General features: G+C 36.4%; 1 protein-coding gene across 1 annotated transcript in view; it reads left to right on the top strand.

The window, feature by feature from the left end:
• Positions 1-23,897, top strand: part of GPC5 (glypican 5) — a gene marked incomplete at both ends in the record, with an annotated part of 1,343,473 nt that overhangs the window by 30,968 nt on the left and 1,288,608 nt on the right. The window contains one exon of the mRNA XM_079779628.1: positions 9,950-10,111. Coding sequence (XP_079635754.1) covers positions 9,950-10,111 — 162 coding nt within the window. The remainder of the gene's footprint in view (positions 1-9,949; positions 10,112-23,897) is intronic.

The raw sequence follows: 23,897 nt of genomic DNA, 5'->3' as shown, positions 1-23,897 counted from the left end.
CTCTGTATGCTCTGCTGTGTGACTCTATGGTGAAATAACATGGACACTTCACTCCTAAATTATATAGAAAACAGTTGTGATGGCAAATAAACCAGACTTCTTCTATGTCCCAATTCTAACTTCTCAGATGGCACAATCTGTATGGTTCTGGTTTTTACTCACAAATAATTAGAAGGGGCCTACACTTTAGGATATATTAACTATGTAGGGAGAAGCATATGCCAAATGAATAGCCACACACAGTATACTCTAATCAAATGTGAGATCACATGCACACATGTGGCTGGCAGGGTCCTCTCTCATGGAGGTGTTGAGAGAGCTGTTCTCAGAGGGAAGGGGGATTATTATGAGGTGGACTGATTCCAAGGAAATGTGGCCTAGTAAGTCCTTTTGATGTGAACTCCATTCATGTCTGAGAGGTTCTTCCCCTTCCCCACACCTAGCCCCACCCCCAGCAAGGTCTTTAGCTCACATACATCAGTGATACAAGTAGATCGAGAGGTAGGTCTTAATTTCTTGTGCCAGATAGTTCAAGGGCCTGGCTTCCTTTAGAGAAATAGCGTGGATTGTTGGCTATTGATATGGCATTTTTAGGTGAGGTGGTTAAAAAGTGATAGAACGATATGGGACTTCTTTTAAATCCAGGGGATGAGATTGTAATTAATTTTTTTCATCTCAAGTAGCAGTCTATATCACTGCTATTTCTTAAAATAAATATGTATTAACTTACATTTAGGCCTTTTGTTTCCTCAACTGGTTCATGCGTTACAAAATGTTGACTCCAAATTCATGACTTCAGGTTTGAGGAAGCCTTCTATTAGTACAACTTTCCCCTGCTTCACCGACACAGAATATATACTTTCATTATACCACTGTTTGCTATTGGTATAAAAGTAAGGATTCAAGTATGTGATTTTGTGTGAACGTTAATCAACCATTGCTGGAAAAACAACTCTAGTACATTGTCTGTTGAAGGATCAATGCTGCCACTTATATATATGAGGGACAGCTTTACAGTTCTCCCAGTGAGTATTATGCTGACCCTATTTGTCTAAATCTGTAGGTTGCCAAATGTTACTTATGTTTTTATTGAGTACACAACCAGAAAAAATCATAATACATGAAATACTTAATACTCTTCTGAAAAAAAACACACACCTGTTTTTTTTAAATTTTAATGAGTAACATCAACATATACTGTTATAGGACTGTGCCTATATTCCATAAAGAAAAGAAAAGATGGATCAATAAATGATGGATCACTGATATGAGGAATATTTGCAAAAATGTAAGTACAGTGATCACAAATACTATTTCAAATGGCTTATTGAACCAGTTTTTAATGTCCTCAGCAATATGCTCATTCTGGATCTATATTTAAAACTATCTCATTAATTTTAAGCCATGAAAGTGCCTTCCTAGGTCTCTTACTAAATATTTATGTGCAAGTATGGAGAAAGGGAAAGAGACTAATACCTCAATGAAGATCTTTTCTTCCAGGCACTGTGCCAGTTATGTACAATACATTAGGAACAAGGCAGTGGTGGTCCTTTTGCTGTTGAAACTTGCAGTCTTGGGAGAGAAACAAAAATTAAATAGAATCAATTAAGTACACAAAAGCAAATGTTCCGGAAAGCACCAGGATGCAGAGCAATATTAGGGGCTATTAGGCATCCCTTCTGTTCAGGATTGGCAGAAGTTAGAAAATAATGGGCATTAAAACCGTTAAATAGGTTTTAGCACAACTTTCAATGAGTTGAACTGACCTTATAACTATTCCTCATAATTAATAGGATCCCACATTCAATGTAATTGCTCATGTAGTCACTATTTAGTTAGAGTTGAGAAAACAATCCAATGGTAGCCCATATGATTACAGATCTTTGAAAAGTACTGGCTTCTTAAATGTTGCTATTTTGCCCAGTACAGCTGATTTCTCACTTTTTATAACTTTTTCAGGACACCATACTCTTTTCCCCTTATCTCCTCCCCCCACACCAACTCATTGTAATCCTTCTAGCTCATTGACTGCTTCTTTTTCAGGCTCTTTTAAGGGGATTCTTCTCTGTTCCAATTCATATTGCTATACTTTGGCCAATGGTTGTCACTCAGAGGTGATTATGCCCAAAGGGCATACTTAGCAATGTCTAGGTACATTTTGATTGTCACATCTGGGGAGGGTGCTCCTGGCATCTAGTGGGTAGAGTTCAGGAATAATGCTAAACATTCCTGTACAGGACAGCTCCCCCACAAAAAGAATTATTTTGCTTCCCTTGTTAATATGCTGAGGTTGAGAAACCCTCTAACTTTTATAAACTAAACTCTTTCCTTAGATGGTCTTATTGAAACCCTTAGTATTTATACCATTGTGTATTTAAAACTCCCAAATTAATATATTCACTCTGGATATCTCTCCTAGACTTAAGTCTTGCATATTCAAATAGTATTTCTACATTTTCAGTTGCATTTCTAATAGACATCTCAGTTCCAAATCTGAATTCTATTTTTTTTTTCCTTAAACCTGATCCTTCTTATGTGTTCTCCTTTTCTATTAATGGTACCACGTAGGCATCCAGCTTCGCAGGCAAAAATCTAAGGGTTATTTTTTATCCCTGTCTCTTTCTCACCTGCCAAATTCCATCCCAGACATCTCTTCCAAGTTACCTTCTACCTTCAATATATATCTAATTTAACTACTTATCTTTTACCACAGTCCTAATTCTCATTTGCAATAAAGAAATACTTATTCTCAAAATAGCAGAGTGAACTTTTAAGAAACAAATCAAATGAAGTTTCTTCCCTATTATCACTGTAATAAAAATCCCTCCTAAATGTGATCTACAAGGCATTATGTGAATTAACTTCATTTCCTGTATTTCTATCCTTTTTGGAAAAGGTGGAAATATTGGCTTCTTGCCTTTTCTTTTTAACCTTTGTTTTTTAGTAGTTTGATTATAATATGCTTAGGCATGATTTTGCTTCTGTTTATTTTGATTGGGGTTCAGTGAACTTTTAAAATCTGGTAATTTGTGTTTCTTATAAAATTTGGAAAATTTATAGTCATTCTTTCATGGAGTGTTTAATCTCCTCTCTCTCTCTTTCTCTTTTTCTCTTTTTTTGCTTTCCGGGACTCTGGTCATATCTATTTTTACATTTTATGCTATTTGCCCTCTGCTCTATGAATGCATACATAAGATCCTAGGCATGTAGTAGTATGTATAGGATTTTCAATCTTTTTATCTCCCTTCTTCAGATTTGATACTTTCTATTGATCTACCTTTAAATTCTCTGATCTGCCCTTTTTCATCTCTATTCACTACTAAGCCCATCCATTGAAAATTTTCTTTCAAGTATTATATTTTTTAATTACAGAATTTTCATTTTTTTAATAGTTTCTTTGTCTTCTGAGATTCCTTTTCCTATAATTTATTCTCAGCACATGTTCCTTTTACCTCATTGAACATAGTTGTAATTGCTGCTTTAGAGCTCGTCTGTGTTTATTCTAACATCTGGGGCATCTGGAGTTGGTCTTACTTTATTATCTTATCTCTTGAAAATGGGTCGCATACTGATTCTTCATATGTTCAGTAATTTTGGATTGTCTCCTGGATGCTGTAAATGTTATGTTATGGTGACTCTGGATTCTATTATATTCCTCCAAAGAGTGTTAATATGTTTGACTTTGGAGAAAATGAACTTGATTGGACTCAAACTGTCAACTGTGTCTCTTGGGCAGCCACTGCAATTTTAGTTCAGTTCTTTCATCCTGAGCTTGCCATTAGCTGGGCTGCTTACAGTCTGCTCTGGCCATACGAGATGTGGTTCAGGAGTCAGCAGAGATTTGAGCAGTTTACACACAGAAGTTGGGGTTCCCTCTGACTGGCCCTCCCTTTCCTGGTATTTCCCCACCTCTTTCCAGTAGCTGTGATTGCATTCATTGATATCTTTTAGTTCCTCAGTCCTGAATGACTGTTAGTGTTTTTAAATTGGAATTTAGTCACTTTATACATGGACTGTCCACAGGCTAAAAGCCACAGATGAGAAGATAATCTTATGCTTCTCCCTTCTTCCAAATATTGACTCCCATATATATGTATATATGTATATATATATATATGAATTTATTTTTAGAAAGAGAGGATAGGGAGGGAGGGAGGGAGGGAGGGAGAGAGGGAGGGAGGGAGAGAGAGATAGAGAGAGAGAGAGAGACAAATGTCTATGTGAGAGCGCAACATCTATTGACTGCCTCCTGCATGCACCCTATCAGCAATTGAGCCCTAAACCCAGGCATGTGCCCTGACCAGGAATCAAACTGGCAACGTTTCGGTACACAGGACAATGCCCAACCAACTGAGCCACACCAGTAGGGCTTCACTCCCTTTTAGGAACTTTCTTCTTTTGTTCACTCTCTAGAGCTTTCAAGACATTTTTTTTTTTTTATTTTGTGCAAAGTTAGTGGTTGCTCTGTGTGACTGGCACTGCCATATTGCAACTGGAGATCTTCTTGTTGTTTCTTGGACATGCCAAGCTTATTCCCACTACAGAGCAGGAAACTTGAGCAGCCATTAAAAGAGTATTATCAGACCCCTCATTTAGTATCAAGTCCTCTTGAAGTTCTGGAATAAATCATGAAAGAAAGTGGTATATCTGGTGAGCATTTGGTATTTTATGAATTTAACAGTCATCTAGCAAACCTAAAATATATCTTAATCTCATTGTCTTTACCAAGGGCCCTTTCCTATGTCAACCATCAATAAAGCTGGTATGTGCTACAAATGTAAAAATCCTGTAAGTTGACTATGGGAGAAATAAATGCTTGAAACAAAAAGAGAATGCATATTGTCAACCAGCAGTCCCATTTTAAAAGTCTTTTTAAAAAATTATAAAATAAAGCATAGCTACAGAAAACCCTTGGATTTAAGCATATTTGACTGATGGCAATTCATTGCAATTATTATTATTGAAGGTCAGATTGTCTCATGTTTGCCAGTAGAAACCTTTCTGATATGGGCTAAATTGTGTCCCCTACAAAAGTCCTAAATTGAAGCCCTAACTCCCAATCTGACTATTTTGGAAGATAGGACCTTTATGGAGGTAATTATGGTGAAATGAGGCCATAAGAATGGGCTTTAATCCAATGTGACTGGTGACTTTATAAGAAGAAAGACACCAGAGTGCCTTGTGAGGACATGAGAAAAGGCGGCCATATGCAATTCAAGGAGAGCAGTCTCAAACTTGCCAGTATCTTGATCTTGGACATCCAGCCTCTAGAACTGTGAGAAAATAAAGTTCTCTTATTTAAGCCACTGGTGTGTGACTTTCTAATGGCAGCGATAGCAGACTATCATAGCTCCTGAGTGCTTTTGATATGATCCTGGAGTTATTTGGTAGTTTCTCTGCTATCTGGTATACAAGAAGTTTTAGCTGGTCTGTCATCTTATATATTTCATTCCCCTAATCTAGAGGGAGTCATTTCTGTAGGAAGCACTGATTTCTTCTTGAGAGAAATGATATTTCAAGACCATCATCTAGGCTTGAGGAATGCCCTTTGCCACTTCGTTAGTCATTGTTCTAGGTATTTTCAGTGATATTAGGAAATATATATTTATTGAAGGTAAATTTCTTCATAATTTCATATTGATACTTCAAATTCAAAATCACAGAGTTTTACTTAACCTCTTCTTTATTAGGCCTGTATCTCCTTTCTCCCACACTTAAAAATCCTAATTTTCAAGGATACAGTTTAGACTTACACAGTAAGTCTTAGAAAATAAGAAAGTGAGTATTGCATAATTGTTTGTTTTGAATTTCATATTGCTCTCACAACTGTTTTAGCTTACATGAAATATAAATTCTATTTGTCCTGTTTTCCTCTTCAGGGCTTACATTGTTAACAATATTTGTTGTCACCATCTTTCAAATCCTTTCATTCCTTTTGATTTTTCATAATTTCTTATTTTCTGTCTTCTATTTTTTTTAATGCATAACCTTCGTGTGATTGCCTCCTGTGTTTCTTCTCATTTAGTCTTCATTTCAGAATTTTTTCTTTCATCTTTAATTACTTCTTGAGTTTCATATCTGAGATTTCCTAATAATTTTGATTTATGTTGTTCTTTCATGTTTTGTGTCATTATCTTTTAGCTTGTTTTAAAATAGTATGGTTATATCTTTGATCATTTTTGGTGGGGAATGTCTTTTCTGACATGTTTTCTTTATGGGGATATTATTTTGTTCTTTATTCTCTTTTTTATTATAATAAGTGATGTGAAAGTTGACCTATTTTATTGTTGTTCATTAGCTTTTTTCCTGAAAATTTAAATCGAGAATGGCTTCAAAGTAGCTTTTCTAACTTTATATAGCTTTCTCTTCTGTTATTTTTGTGTAATATTTGAAAGTATGGCTGTTTGTTTTCTGAATTTATTTTCCCTCCCACATTATTCTAGACGTTTTCTATCCATGTCTCTTAGATGCATCCTCTGTTGAATTTTGATTCCACTTCCAGGATTTTCTTTTCTGTGTCCGTTCTTCCCTGGAAAGGAGCCTGCTGGATCTATTTAGAGATTTCGTAGGGGTCTGGCTTGCTCCTGCTCATTCATTCCTTTCCATTAGTGGTCCTTTGCACACATTTAATAATCAAGAGGGGAAAACACTCCAGGTTTCAGCTGGTATTCTCAAATTAGCCTTCTGTGCTTTCCCGTGAATTGCTGTTGGTTATTTCGGGGTTCTTTTGTCTCCAGGTTCTTCAGACAGTACCCCACTGCTTTATTCTTCTCCCTCCTGCCCAGAGTCTGCATTGGGAGTATTATGGCATGTCGTTTAATTGTCTTTTTTGGATTTATTTTCTAGTTCTATATGAAGATCTGGAGATAGTGGAAACTATGTCGCCACTACCACCATCTTTCCACAATGCCTCCCAATGTCCCAGTTTTAACCCTTCTAGAACAACACACACAGATAGATGGCTGTAACAGTTTTGGATGCTGGTTAACAGAAAGGAAGGCATAATAACCAATACTGCAGTTTCTTGGTGAGAAATGAAAAAAGCAAAAAAAAAAAAAAAAAAGAGCTCCCACAACAAGGAACTTTTGAAAGGGAGCCCCTTTCAACAAGGAACCTGCTGTTTTATTTTTAATTTCATTTATTTTCAGTGCTTTAATTCTTGTGGAGTTTGATTTTACTGTTCAGAAACATGACTGCTGTTAAGAAACACGACTATTGCCTTTGAGCCTGGGTTGTGTACTCTTTCTGTTTCATAGCATCCTTAGTTGTGCCACGGTTTTTGAAGTCAAGCTTTGAAATATTTTTAAAACGTGTCTTGTTACCGTATAGTATCTGTTTGGATTCCATCTGGCTTTGCTTTCTTATGATGCTTGTTCTTTTCACAACAGGAGAACTGTAGCCTGGGCTCTTTGTCAGCAAGCATCTTTTTAATGTCCTTTGTGGTTATGCTGAGAATAAAATGTAAGATAGAATCCTTTCCCTGGGGAGGTTTAGTTCATCTCACCTGTCTTTTGGACTGATTCAGGAAGCAAGGGAACTAGTTTCTTGCAGACTCTTTTCCCCATTCACTGCAATCCAAATTCCAAGTTACTTAAGCATATGTCATAGTTGATGCTGTTGAAAATGTTGTGCTGATTAAACATAACTAATCTTTGACTTACAGTCCTGATTTGTTTTGGAGTTTAGTTTTATGTTGTCATTTCCAGTTTCCAAGGTGTATAAATGAAAGTCTGAATTAATCCACACATATTCTCATCAACTTGAAGAGTGTATTTGTTCTAAGTTGTCTAAATTGCTATCCATGTTTACTCAGAGTTGCTGAGACAGGAAGGTCTCCCTCCTGCACTGTGTTTAGGATAGCAGCCAGGGCAATTTGTAGCATCTTTCTAAGTGTACTTTCTCACTTAAATTTTTGTAAAAACAACAACTCAGCAATGGCAACTTTATAACTTGATATTTTAGCCTATTTTACTTTTTAAATATAACTCCTTTGATGGTTCCTAACCTAAAATTTATTTTCTTGCAACTTACCAAACTGACTTCTTTCAAAACAGGAATTAAAAATGGCCCGTTAGGGCTATAGACGAACCATTTATAGACTTAGGTCTATTGCTTTCCTCCCAGTAGAATGATTGTGAGAAAGATAATCTGGGAATCACTGCAAACACCATTTTGTAGTATGTGGGTGTGTGACATTGGGCAGTGTTCAGAGCTTCTCTATGTGTCTATTTCCTCATGTGTAAAATGTGGTAGTAATGGTCCCGGTGCCCTGGAGTGATTTCAGATGTCTTGATCTTACCCAGAACTAACTTTTGGAAATGTGATTCTGAGGCCGACTCTGTGTGAAAAAGTAGGAAGAGTTTGAAAAGTGGCTGTTATGTGTATGTGTTTGTGTATATGTATAAGATATATTTGCTGGTCTAAAATTAGTCCATAAAGGGCTAGTAAGGGAACTGTGAAACTCCCCAGAGATCAAGGGCCACAAGTCTTCTTCCTACCCTAAAATAAGGGAGTAACTGTGTTATATTAGGCCTTGTAAAAAAACAATTGTTCTAAGCTTTATATAAAACCCGGGTAGCCTGGGAATGCCCTGGGACCTTCCCCATGATGCCCTCATCAGGGTTATCCTTTTTAGGTGCCACTACATGTCCGTACCTTCTCCTTCCTTCTTTAGCATATCTGCTATGTATAAAGGTGCTTGCCCTGGGACCCTATCCAGGATGTGAGGTGCTAATCATATTAGCCAAATTTTTAACCACAACTATTACATACATTTAATAATTTCACAGACAGTTTCTGAATATGCTTAGAAAACTAAAAGGTGCTTTTTAAAAATTTTGAATTTATTGGGGTGACATTGGTTAATAAAATTATATAGGTTTATATAGGAGAAAGATAAATATCACATGATCTCACTCATTTGTGGAATATAATAAACATAAACTGATGGACATAAATAGATCCAGAGACAGAGAAGCATCGAACAGACTGTCAAACTTCAGAGGGAAGGCGGGGCATGGGGGTGGGGATGGTAAGAGATCAACCAAAGGACTTATATGCGTGCATATGAGCATAACCCATGGACACAGACAGTAGGGGAGTGAGGACATGTGTGGGGAGTGTGGGGATGGCCTGGGAGAGGTCAATAGGGGAAAAAGGAGACATATGTAATACTATATGTAATACTTTAAACAATAAGGAATTAAAAACAAACGAACAACAACAACAAAATAAAGTGCCTATGCATAGAGTATAAAAAAATTATATAGGTTTTGAGTGTACAATTCTATGACACATCTGTATATTGTGTGCTCACCACCCAAAGTCATAGGAGTTATCTCTAGCAAGCTAGGTGATGAGTAGAATATTGGATGCTGGTTTTGGGCCCATGTGGGGGTCTTGATTCATATCATGTTTGCTGATAATCATTTATTCACCAGAAGCACAAACATGATGTTGAAAATGAGAAATCAGGTGAAGATTTTTTTACCTTTATCTGATGTACAAAATTTGATTTTATTTCCTCAAGAAAAACAATTGTTTTAGCCCATATACTTCTCTATACTATCTTTAGTGCAAATAATTTTAGCTGGGTAAAATAAGCAAAAATAAAATTTCTTTATTTAGCTATGTACTTATATAGTAGTTAATTTGTTTTATATAGTCTATTTGTTAATAATTAATTGAGTGGACATACTTAATATTTGATCAAAAAGTTAATAAAATATTTGAGCAAAGAGTTAATGGTTGAGAATATTTTGTTTCATGTTTAGATTCATGAACAATAGATAAATATTTTAATAGCAAGTGCTCTGGTAAATCAGTTCCTCGCATAGAACACAAACTCTTTATGTGCAGTGCTGTGCTGATCATTAATGCCTGACATGTAATATGTAATGTTTGTTAAATGAACAGATAATTATTCTGAAAAATTTTATATGTTTTCCAGGACCTGATCTTCAGGTTTGTGTATCCAAAAAACCTACATGTTGCACCAGGAAGATGGAGGAAAGATATCAAATTGCAGCTCGCCAAGACATGCAGCAGGCGCTTCAAGCATCCAGCTCTACATTAAAGTTTCTAATATCTCGAAATGCAGCTGTTTTTCAAGGTAAATTTATCTCGAGTTAGGACTTTTTAATAAGTGTATTAATAACTAAGGACAAGCCTTGTTATGTAATCTGCCTGTTGTCATTTTATTGGTCAACTCAGCTGTATTTCCTTCTCTGTCTTTGTATATTATTTTGGTATAAATGAGGTTTTAACTTTTTTGAACCTTCAAAAATTGTTTCTAAGGCCAAATCAATATATATATTTTGAGTTGGACTAGGGCAGTGGTCGGCAAACTCATTAGTCAACAGAGCCAAATATAAACAGTACAACGATTGAAATTTCTTTTGAGAGCCAAATTTTTAAAACTTAAACTTCTTCTAATGCCACTTCTTCAAAATAGACTCGCCCAGGCCGTGGTATTTTGTGGAAGAGCCACACTCAAGGGGCCAAAGAGCCGCATGTGGCTCGCAAGCCGCAGTTTGCTGACCACGGGACTAGAGAAACTGTTTTGTTAATGAAATGGTCCTTGCAAATATATGCCCTTCAATGGTTCTTCCAGGTCCTCAATATTCTGACCCATGGATTTACTTCAATATGATTGGACATAATTATTAGATTTTATTAAAATATTTGATAACATAAAATGTCATTATCTGTAAGTGTGTAATTGTTTTTAAAAATCTGATTTTAAGAAATATTTGAAGAAATATTTGTCTAATATTTCCCCTTGCAACCTCATGTGGTTCTCAAAAGAACACCAGTATAATATATCAATGTGCAAACAAGTCTGATAAATAGTAAAATAGGAACTATTAATTAGATGTTTAAGGTTCAGCTAAGATCAGAACTCAACCTTAATTCAAACAATATGTTTATATATAAAATGAATGGGTTATGAAATTACAAGGCACATTACAAAATAGATGATCTTTTCCTTACTTTAGTCATCTCCTCTATAAAATTCCTTATTACTATAATAAAATAGCTTAATTTATTTTTTCCCTTATAAAGCATTAGCTATTCAGTATATGATTGGAATGAAAATATTTATATCACACTGCTTTTCAAATAAATTTATTGCTTTTGTTCAATGAAAAATATAACTTCTGTTAGGATTTCTTTTTAATAAGTGTATTAATATCAATCTAAATAATTTGTGCTATGTTTATATACAGAACTAAATCACAAAGCTGATTAATTTTTAAAATTATACTATATATTAAATGAAATGAATGCATAAATCAGGATAAAATTTGAATTAAAATGTAGTTCATGATTAATTGATGATTTTTTTTGGGTAGAAACTATAAAATGTCAGATTTTAAGGTGTTATTAATTTAGTGGTTCTTTTAGATATGTTAGAAAACAACGTTATTTCTGGTATGGAATTTAATCATGTACAGTTGTTGGAGGAAAGCATATTGATATGCTTTTTAAGCAAAGATTTGTGATTTGAACTGGCTGAACTAGACACACACAGACAGCTATGTAGTGATTTTTCCCCTCATGAACATGATAGCATGTATAATATGGAAAATACATTTTAGAGATAAATAGACCAGTTTAGCCAGAGCAAGGAGTTGTAGATGGGAATGGTGGATCACATCCTTGAAAAGGTGAGTTGGACTCGTGGAAAAAAACTTAAAACAGCAACTTGATTTAGTTCTGTGAAAAAAGCCTTTGGTATTTTGATAGGGATTACACTGAATCTGTAGATTGGTTTGAGTAGTATGGGCATTTTAATGATGTTAATTCTTTCTGTTCGTAAGCATGGTATATATTTCAATTTATTTGTATCTTTAATTTCTTTCTTCATTGTCTTGTCTTACAGTTTTCCAAGTACAGGTTTTTTACCTCATTGGTTAAATTTATTCCTAGGTATTTTATTCTTTTTGATGCAATTGTAAATGGGGTTGTTTTCTTTATTTCTCTTTTTAATAGTTTGTTATTGGTGTATAAAAATGCAACTGATTTCTGAATATTAATTTCATATCCTGCTACTTTTCTGAATTCATTTATCAGTTCAATAAATTTTTGGTGTAATCTTTAGGGTTCTCTCTATATTATTATGTCATCTGCAAATAATGATAGTTTTAATACTTTCTTTCCAATTTGGATGTCTTCTTTTTTTTCTTGACTGATTATTGTGGCTAGTCCTTCTAATACTTTGTTGAATAAAAGTGGTGAAAGTGGACATCCTTGTCTTGTTCCTGATCTTAAAAGAAAGCTTTCAGCTTTTCACCATTGAGTATGTTACCTGTGGGTTTGTCATATATGCCCTTTATTATGTTGAGGTATGTTCCCTCTCTTCCCACGTTGCTGAGAGTTTTTATTATAAATGGATGTTGGATTTTGTCAAATGTTTATTCTCCATCCAGTGAGATGTTTACTTGACATATGGTATATCATCTTAATCGATTTGTGGATATTGGTGCACTGTTGGTGGGTTTGTAAATTTGTGCAACTACTATGGAAAATAGTATGGAGGTTCCTCAGAAACTTAAAAATAGAACTACCAAAGGATTCAGCAATTCCAGTTCTGGGTAGTTATCTGAAGAAATCTTAAATGCTAATTAGGAAAGATATATGCACACCTGTGTTCCTTACAGCATTATTTATAACTAGAGGCCTGATGCACGAAATTCGTGCAAGGGGCTTGGCCCTCGCATCCCCGGCTTTGTCCAGAAGAACATCCAGTCTAATTAGCATATTATGCTTTTATTATTATAGATAGCCCATCAATGGACAATTGTATAAAGAAGTGAATACTAGCCATAAAATAGAATGAAATCTTACTATTTGGTACAGCATAGATGGACCTAGATAGTATTATGCTAAGTGAAATAAGTCAGACAGAGAAAGATAAATACCATATGATTTTACTTATATGTGGCATTTAATGAACAAAATAAATGAAAAAAAAAAGTCATAGATACAGAGAACAAGTTGATGGTCGCCAGATGGTAAGGGGGTTGGGTAATTTTTGAAAAGGTGAAAGGGATCAAGAAGTACAAATTTCCAGTTATAAAAATGGTCATGAGATGTAGGGAGTAGAGTCAATCTATATATATAAAAGCCTAATATGCTAATTGTCCCTCTGACTGGTCGACCATTTGACCATTCGACCATTCGCTATGACGTGCACTGACCATCAGGTGGCAGATGCTCTGACCAGTAGGTTAGCTTGCTGCTGGGGTTCAGCTGATCGGGACTGGGCCAGATTAGCCGAACATTCCCTGGAGCCCTACCACGGTCTCTCCCCAGCTGGCCGGTCCCTCCCCAGCCCCGACCGTGCACTGGTGGGGTCCCTCAGCCTGGCCTGTGTCCTCTTGCAATCTGGGACCCCTTGGGGTGTGTTGAAGAGCTGGTTTTGACCTGATCCCCGTAGACCAGGTCAAGGGACCCCAGTGCATCGGTCCTCTAGTAATGTAATAATTGTCTATAGTGTACATTGGGTACTAAACTTACCAGATGATCACTTTGTAAGGTATTAAATGTCTAATCACTGTGTTGTACACCTGAAACTAATATAATGTGTGTCAACTGTAATTGAAAAATAAATTTTAAAGTATTTAAAAAATCATTAACTTGGGTTTGAGAGAGTCTTTAAAGATTTTTGAACAGGGAAACTTAATTATGATTTCTTCTCTTTTAATATGAAACCTAAATCCCTCAAGTAAGAATATATGACTGAAGAGATTCACTACAAAGCAAACATAATTTTTTTTTTTTGGATAACAGTGTTAACTATCTAGGTGAAAGAAAATGCCAACAGTTACTAACACTTAGGCATTAATTCAATATTAATTCAATATAAGACATTTCTTCTGTCTTGAAAGATATTGTAGCAAACTTTTCACATATTCTTGGATAAATTGATTAAAATAGAGAAAATTGAGTTCAAAAGATTGGGAAAAACTCAAACCCTGAATTACTTATTTACACTTTTAGGCTGCTGAAAGATTTTGTTGATATTGCTATAAGTTTGGTGATAACTACCTAAGTACTAGAAATATATGTGGTCATCTCTATCTACCAGAGTGGCAGGTAATTTTATGTAAATTTAAGGGTTTTTTTTCTGTTTAGTAAATTGTATGTGCTGGATTCAAGGGGTTGAGTTTTGGTATTTATTTAAATATTAATCATAAAAATGAAAATGGTAGGGACTTTCTTATATGTGATTTGTTATAATCAAATATTGTTTTCTCCCTTTGTGGAATGCTGAGTTTTATTTGAGAATTATGAGAAGGCAAGACAAACTTAGAAGAAATTTCACTGGAACAAATTCTCTTACAAGAAGAATATCTGTTTTTAACTTAATGAACCAAATAATAAGTTTAAGCTTATTTCCATACAAACAAATTTAAATATATACACTAAAAGTAATTTTAGAAATCACATTTACTCTATGATAACTGAGCAGGGGCTACTTTATCAATAAGTAAAATGCCCTCCATCTATTTTCTGTGTAATAAAATATCTGAAAACAATTCAAAGTCATTATTTTTCTAAGAAGAAAGAAACCAAGCACATTTTATTGGGAAACAAGTCTAATTGAGAGAAATCAGTTCACTTCTCAAATGTTTTAAGTAGATTTGCTAAGTTTTGGATATTTTGATTTTTAAATATTTCATTTAGGTCTTCTACTTCAGCAATATTACACTGTTTTTGTGTGTGTTTTTTTTAGTGGTATTCTGGGTTATGAAATACTTTCAACTGGGATACAGTATGGTCTCTTCTGTCATGAATCTTATGGATGCCCATGGAAATACATTTTTGAAGCAACTCTTTAGATTTTGTTGATGGAGATAATCACTTGGGCCTATAGATTTAGTGAGCCCCATGTTTTTGTGAGATGAAGGGATTTTTTTAGGGGAGAGAGCAAACAGTACTGGCAACTGGTGGGCGAGGACACAAAGTTATCCTGTGTCCAGTCCACATTCAGCTCTGGGATTCAGCACTGGATGATATATACCAGTGGGGTTGGCATCAGCCTGCTGCAACAGCTCTTCCAATTTTTTTTCTTTTAAGGAATTGGTTGGTGTGGTTTATTTAAAGTCATATTTTCTTAAAATAAACAGAACAACAAAACAAAGATTTGTTTTGGAAGGACCCATAATTATGACTTGGGAATTTACTCTATCGTAAGGGTAGTCATTCCTGCAGCATGCAGTGTTCTGTAAGATAACAGGCACAAGCTGATACGCCTGTGCCTGTTGCTGTTCAAGAGAAAGTGGTGCTGTTTGCAGAGGGACTTTGTCACAGTGCAGACAAGTGTTCTTCATTTTCAGGGACTTACTGTTCATGATTAAAGTAGAGCAGCCTGAGAGTCGTGTAAGTTTGTTTCTCTTCATCTGTTTTACTGTGAGTTGGGATTGACTGCTTTAAAAATATTTTGAAAATATTCCTTGCAAAGTTTTTATTTATTTCTACACTAAAGTATGGTGTGACTTATGAAGAAATACTGGAAGTTGACAGAGAATATGTAACCTGCTGTGAAAAAGCAACTCTCATCCAGCTTTCAAGTTTTTAAATCTCCATTTCAATGAGATAATAGTTTAGTTTTTGAAATTTAACACTATAAATTTTTCAGTATCACTTTCAAAAATAAAATGAAGGACCACTTGGGAGAACACTATTGGAAGCATTTTTTTAAAACATTGGCAAGATAAGGTTAAGAAATTATATATTTCTTTTGAGATATACCTTTTCTGATTTCTTCATCTTCAAGTAGCTCAAATATTTTTAAACTATGTGGTAGATACTAAGTTTTTATTCTGGAAGTTTCAATTTTTCTATAAAAATTAAAAATATACATTATTACAAAACTCTGAATGACAAATGATATTTAGCACAGGAAGGATTTAACATCTTTATTAATGATTTCATTCTCTTAGCTAATTAACTTTTCATTTTTTATTGTAAGTACCTGAAAGATTGACAAGCTTGTCCTCTTGGGTTGAAATACTAGATTTAGGAATTTAATAAAAATGTATTCCTATTTTTAATGCAACATAGGAATATGTTCAAAATTAAATATCTTTTAAAAGCAGGTGAATTAAAGATGAGAATATAATTAATGGACACCCTGCCCCATGGCAGAACATGCCTAGGCAGTGAGTGGGAAGCCTTCCACCTGCTTCGGAGAAGGGGGGGCAGTAAAGAATGGGGGGAGAGGAAAGAATGTGGAGCATCCGCAATGAAGAGGTGCTTGAGAAAGAGGCTCGGAAGCCTGACTGGAAGGTTCTGTTTGCTGGGCGGCTGCCCCTTAGGAAGCGCAAAGAGCATGGCTCTGAGGGCTTCCTGTGTGCTGAGTCAAGTTCCACAGCCAACTGGAATTGGCCTCAGTTTCCTGGTCTGTAAAATGGATGAAGCGTGTCCCAGTGCCTTCACTGAGCTTTGATGGCTAATTGAGATACTATATAAAGAAAATGAGGGAAGAAGTGAGAAAGAAAAGGAAGGATGAGCAACACAAAAGAAAGACTGAAAGGAACCTGTAAACCCATTGTCACTTAAATAGGGAATATAATCAATAGTGTTGTAATGATGGTATGATGCCAGGTGGGTACTAGAAATATCGGGGAACACTTTGTAAAGTATATGATTGTCTAACCACTATTCTGTAACTAATATAAAACCTGAAACCAATACAAAATAATGTTGAATGTAAAGAAATGAAAATTGGAGTGAAATTTTTATAAATTTCAAAGTTTAAATAAAAGCTGTAAAGGAAGGAAGGGGAGAATAAAAAGTGTTTTTCATTTTACCACTTCATTAAAAAGACAGTTGTCTTTATACGGTGCTTTTATACTTTTCTAAGTCATTATCTCATTTAATTTCCGGGCAACTTAAAGACAAGATAAGTATTCCCTCCACTATTCAAAAAAGGAAATCTTGGTGTCTGGTCCTAATGATTCAATTGTCAAGCCCTTATTGTAAAGCAGGGTTAGTAAAATTTTCTGTGCAGGGTCATATCTATACTAATAAAAGCCTTGGGGGTGATCAGGCCAGCAGGGGAGGGTATTTGGGGGCAATCAGGCCCGCAGAGGAGCAGTTAGGGGGCAATCAGGCCAGCAAGGGAGCAGTTAGGGGGCAATCAGGCAGGTAGGTGAGCGGTTAGGAGCCAGTGGTCCCGGATTGTGAGAGGGATGTCCAACTGCAGGTTTAGGCCCGATTCCACAGGGATCGGGCCTAAACCTGCAGTTGGACATCCCCCGAGGGGCCCCATATTAGAGAGGGTGCAAGCTGGGCTGAGGGACACCCTCCCCAGTGCACGAATTTCGTGCACCGGGCCTCTAGTATTATACATAAAAGTTGCAAGAGCTTAAATTACTTTTCAGCTAGAAATAAAGCTTGCTTTGAATGAAGCATTATCTACAGTGGAAAATATTAAGTATAAATTGAACACTGGGTTTACTTTGTAAAATTCCTCTTAAAAATTTTAAGAAGTAAACTTTTAGTTGTTTTAATTCTGACTGATGATAGCTTATAATACCACATATTGTCATGGCAATCTTACCTAGAAAGGATAGTAACCCATTGACAGTAGGCTAAATAATTTTTCATGATTTTATATTAAACAATTTCAGTTCAATCTTTTCAATGTGAGAACTGTACATTTATTGACTAGAAGAAGAGTTGACATTTCACCAGGTAGTTCTTTCTCCTTTCATTTTTTTTGCTCAATCCTACTACCCCCCTATCCAGCCCCACACCCATCAGCTGTCTCTATTTTTCTTGTTAGTTCATTGAATCTGATCATCTGATCCTTTATCATATTATTATATGGTTATCTTTATATTAGTTTAATCTTGCTTTTGCATAAGGGATCAAAAGGAATGACTCTCAAAAGCTACCTTTGCTTTGAGTAAAGGATGGGACACGTGGGAGGTTAAAACTAGCTATGTTTTTGAGATTTATCTTTCCCTCTATCTCTTATTCGTCCATGTAACAGTATTTATAAAATTTCTCTTTATAGATATGCGACATTTGTTCATTCTCCTTTTCATAAATTTCCTACTTATTTTTGCATTTATAGCGCTGCAATGAACATTCTTGTTCATGTCTCCATAGGCACATGCTTCTCTAGGATTTAGACATAGAAGTGAAATAGTGGCTTATAGGCTATGAATATTGTCAGCTTTCCTAGATTTTGCTGAATAGCTCTTCTAAGGCACTGAACCAATTTAAACTCCCACAAACAGTTGGTAGGCTCTGTCATTTTTCCACATCTTTCCCAACAGTATTGTCAGAATTTTAAAAGATTTGCTGAACTGATATGAAATGATATCTTATTTTCAAAATATGTGGTTCCCTGTTATTAGGGAGTCTGAATGTCTTTTCACAAACTGTTGTTTATTTTGTGTGTTCTTCATTTTCCCTTATATATATGTCTGGTGAACCTATATATACACATAGAGCAGCCATTTTCACCTGTGGTGCCTATGAACTTTTAAAACATGCAATACCTAACTATTTAGTCAGGGGCACTGACCTCTCTTCCCTTAGATAGTCAAATAAAAAAAATGAGAACAACCATCAAAATAGTCATCTAGTATGAGTGAATCAAAATTATAACTATTTTTAAAAATCAGAAATGGAAAAAATATATTTTTTGGTGTGCCACAGAATTTTAGTAATTAGTTTACGAATGCCGTGAGATAAAAAGGGTTGTAAATCACTGACTTAGAGGATATTCACTATGTTGTGGGTATTTTATATGCATTTACATTTTTTTTTCTATTGCCACATCTTAAAGTTTTAGCTAACATAATTCAAATCTCTTCTCATATTTTGCAAAAATCTAAGCTTTTCACAGGTTTTTTGCACATTCCCCTGGCTTGCAGTCACATGGTTATGCCTGCCTCTGCATCCCTGCTCTTTTCATTTGTTTTTGTCTCTTATTGCATTAATTAAAATTAAAAAATAAAATTAAATTTCCACCTCCATGAAATACACATATATGAACACATATTAACCTAAGATGTATGTATAAAATACATTTCATGAGATGTTGGTTATAAAGGAAGATCAAATCTGAAAAATCTGAATAATTTTAAGTTGAACATTTATTTCTATGTTTGCAAGTATATTCCAGCTCTCCCTCCACCATCACCCCATAAAGCTAACATCCTCACATTGTTCTCTGGTCCTTATATCTCCCACCTCTTGTGTAATACTCCTTACCTCCCTAGATTGTGAGATAATACATCTTCTAGTTTTTACATTTATTATGTGAACATGGATATGTTAGATAACAATCATGTGGCTCTGAGAATGAATTTAACCTGATACCCTTATTTATTTTAATATTACATTTCTTATTTTATTTTTAAAATCTTTTTCTCAGTTTTATTGAGATATCATAGACATGTAACATTGTAATAACATTGTGTAAATTTAAGGTGTACATTAGTTAGTTATTCATAATAGGAAAGAAACTAAGGAAAGGCCAGTTATTATAGGCATGTCATTTGGACAGCTTCACTAGGAAGCTCCAATTTCATACTCCCCAGGGAACACTGGCTTATTCCATGCAAAACATTGGGGGAAGGGACCCAACAAAGAGGAGATCGATGCATGCCCAGTAAAGTTGGGGTGACCTAGGAAAGGTACTTGCCTGTCAATCACACCCGGGGACAGAGATTGTTGTCCAGGATAGGCTTGCTTACTGTAAGTGGGTGAACATTTGGGAATGCATAATCCCCTAAACAAATAAGTTCCTTCTCTTGGGCACTTGGGACTCTTGTTGCTTGGGGTGCTCTTTCTTGGTTCTCTTGCGTTTGCCCTTATGGCCAGTAGGCATTCAGACCCAAATGCAATGGACTAATGGACCACAATGGGAAACACAAGCTAAGCCAGCCCGGTGGTGGACTGGACCTGGCTCCAGCATGGAAAGCTAGCCTGATGCTGGACTGGACACTGGCTCAGATTTTAGCTCCGATGAAACCCCAGCTACACTTTTTCTCTGATTGAACTAAAAGAAATGGGACTTTGGAAACCCAGGGGTATAATGCCACAGAAATAAAGCCTTCTATCTTATCTCATCCCCCCATGCAAGTCTCAGAAAATTCCTTTTCTCAGGATATCACAAGAAGCCCAACCCCATGAGCAACTGGGGGAGAAGAGCCCCTCTCCTCTCCTTTAACAATATAATTACCATCATGTCACAAAATTACCATTTGTGTTTGTGGTTAGAGCATTTAAGATCTACTGTCTTAGCAACTGTCAGCCATATAATACAGCATCATTTACCACCATGCTGTACTTACCTTCTAACTGGAAGTTTGTACCCTTTGACGAACATATTCCCATTCACCCTCCTCCCCCCCCCCCCAGTCCCTGGTAACCAACATTCTGCTCTCTAAATTGAGTACTTTTTGATCAGTCTAATATCTATTAGATATTTGGGAGCAATGAATTTCCCAAATCCATCATACAGGGTGACCCCCAAAAATGTATACACACTTTAACAGCTGATAGCTCAACTTTTAAAATGAAATGTATTTTAATAAACACTGTCTTTATAATTATTCAAAGTGTGTATGCATTTTTGGGATACCCTACACATACAAAGTACAGTGATATTTTATAAAATGTAGATAAGGTATATAATCTTTTTTTTTCTAGTATTACTTAAATTAAGTCCATGATATATTTTCAAATGTTAATGTTGACAACATTTGTAATCTATGAAAAATAATTATCAGCTACTTATAGGACAGAGCTTATCTTAGAAATATTTACTTCTGAAAGCAATAATGAACAGACTGATGATTGACAGAGGGAGGGCGGTTGGGGGTCTGGTTGAAACAGGCGAAGGGATTGAGAAGTACAAATTGGCAGGTACAAAATAGTCACAGGGTTTTAAAGTACAGCATAGAGAATATAGTCAATAATAATGTAATAGCTATGTATGGTGCCAGGTGGGTATTTGAAATATCAGAGAGATAACTTTGTAAAGTATATGATTGTCAAACCACTATGCTGTGAACCTGAAACTAAAACAAAATAATATTGAAAGCAGTAATAGGCCATTAAAGTTAATCAGAAATGTATTTCATTTAAATGATTTTTCTATTACGATTATACATTTCATGGAAGTATATCCTGATGCACTTACCAGGTCTTCTGAGCGGTCATTTCTTTTACAGTTGTTTTTGTGTCAACAAACAGGGTGGGACAAAAGTAGATTTACAGTTGTTCATATGGAAAATAATGTAATAATGAATAAATAATACACAAGTAAACTCTGTTTTTTTGTACTCACAACTGTTAACCTACTTTTGCCAACCCCTGTATTACAATCATCAGTGGGCCCTGGGCATAGTAGGAAAGCATTGAGGCCAAGAAGTGGCAGATTGTGGTAAAATATACCAAAGGTGTGTCTGGGGTTAAGTGTCTGGCTATAGTGCAGCTGAGTTAAAGATGCTGGGGCTGTAGGATTGATTTCTACATGGATTTTGGAATCTCTGAATCTGTTGGTAGAGTTGGAGTGAGACAAACTGTCACCTGTTTCTAAAGTTCTCAATGAAAGGGAAGTTGGTGGGTGTGACAGGTGCATTTATTGACTATCTGATGGAAGCTAATATATATATTTAAACCACTTTATTGGGGTATGATTAAGGTGACCAGATTTTAACATTGGAAAAGCGGGACACCATTGACCGGGGATGTGGGGGGTTCTTTTTTTTTTTTTTTAAATATATTTTATTGATTTTTTACAGAGAGGAAGAGAGAGGGATAGAGAGTTAGGAACATCGATGAGAGAGAAACATCGATCAGCTGCCTCTTGCACACCCCCTACTGGGGATGTGCCCGCAACCAAGGTACATGCCCTTGACCAGAATCGAACCTGGGACCCTTGAGTCCGAAGGCCGACGCTCTATCCACTGAGCCAAACCGGTTTCGACCCTGGGGCGGGTTCTTGATTAAAAATTTGGTCTATATTGTAATCGCTTTTGGTTTTTTTAATAAAAGGAAATTCACTTCTTAGATCATCGTTGAATTTGCATCTTCTTACTCATTATGTTAAAAATCTAAAAAAAATAATTTAAAATTATATTATAAATTATTATATACATATTGCTTAAAAACACAGTAAGTAGGTACATAATTACATGAACATATTTTAATGTTAGTTTATAAATTAAATTAATTTGATTGTTATAAAGTAACTATATTTTAAAAATTATTTTAATCCTATATTTCTTTCTACATAATAACAATACTAAGTTGTATTATTTTTCCTCTGAATTTGCCATAACGTAAGTTGTAAGTGTCACTTTCAAGGCCGGCGCTAGACTTTTTGCCGCCACTATAAAATATAAATAATACGAGTACTGTCTGCTAAATTCAAGAAAATTTATGTATTTATGAAGTAAATAAATAAATTACTTACCTAAATTATCTGCATAGCTGATTTGTAATGACATCACTTGTTTAACTAGCTTACTAGCACGCAGTACGATGTGTATCATCTGAGAGACAGTTACAAAATGTGTTCGTCGTTGCCAATCCCCAAAAAATGCCATTGTTCATTAAGTCCAAACAATGGTGGTCGAATTCTAACAACTGATCAACAATGCGAACTTTGATAAGCAGTTCTCGATAATCAGTTCTCAACAATTATTTGTTATTATTAAAGTTTAACATTATAAAATTAACAAAAATAATATAAAACTCATATGCTGGCTAAATAGCCACATGGTCGCCGAAAACCGTATATTCCCTTCCCGTTCTCCCGCTGTTCCCTAGCTTGTCGTGCATTCTTTCCAAAAATCGGGACTTTTTTTTTTTTTTTTAAATTTCTTTATTGATTAAGGTGTCACATATTTGTCCTCATCCCCCCATTTCCATCCCACACCCCTCCCCTTGGATGCCCCAACCCTCTGTTGAACTTAAGCATTGGTTAGGCTCATATGCATGCACACAAGACCTTTGGTTGATCTCTCCCTTCTCCCCCCACCCTCCCCTATCCTCCCTCTGAGGCCCGATAGTCCGATCGATGCCTCCTTGTTTCTGGTTCTGTTCTTGTTCATCAGTCTATGTTGTTCATCATTTCCCCTAGATGAGCGAAATCATGTGTCACTAGAGATATACTTATAAGAATTGAATGTGCGACGAGCAATAATAGTTATGCTGACAGGCAAATGAATCAGTCTGTAGTGAGTTTCTTTCTGGACCAACAGTTCTTTTGAGACCCAATATCAATGTCCACCAGTTCCCTATGAGTACATGTCGGCACTGCCCCCTCAGCTCTGGATGGTGGATAAATGGTGGTAATGCAGGTCCGACTCCCTCTGGTTTGGTCTCGGCCGGACCCAGGGGCACTGATTCACCCGGATCCAGGGGCCCACGGCCTCACCCGGACCCGGGGCCAGGCTCACCCGGATCCAGGGACCCACGGCCTCACCCGGACCCGGGGCCAGGCCCACCCGGATCCAGGGGCCCGCGGCCTCACCCGGACCCGGGGCCAGGCCCACCCGGATCCAGGGGCCCGCGGCCTCACCCGGACCCGGGGCCAGGCCCACCCGGATCCAGGGGCCCGCGCCCCCCCCGGACCCGGGGCCAGGCCCACCCGGATCCAGGGGCCCGCGGCCCCCCCCGGACCCGGGGCCAGGCCCACCCGGATCCAGGGGCCCGCGGCCCCCCCCGGACCCGGGGCCAGGCCCACCCGGATCCAGGGGCAAAAATCGGGACTTTTTTAAAACGCCGTGGGACGCGGGACAAATTGTTAAAAATCGGGACTGTCCCGCCAAAAGCGGGACATCTGGTCACCTTAGGTATGATTGACATACAAAAAGCTTTACATATTTGATATATGCAACTTGATGAGTTTGCAG

The sequence above is a fragment of the Cnephaeus nilssonii genome (genome assembly GCF_951640355.1).
Source record: "Cnephaeus nilssonii genome assembly, chromosome: 8".
NCBI lineage: Eukaryota > Metazoa > Chordata > Mammalia > Chiroptera > Vespertilionidae > Cnephaeus > Cnephaeus nilssonii.
Note: the sequence above shows the minus strand (reverse complement) of the source record. Positions and strands in the feature narration are given on the sequence as shown.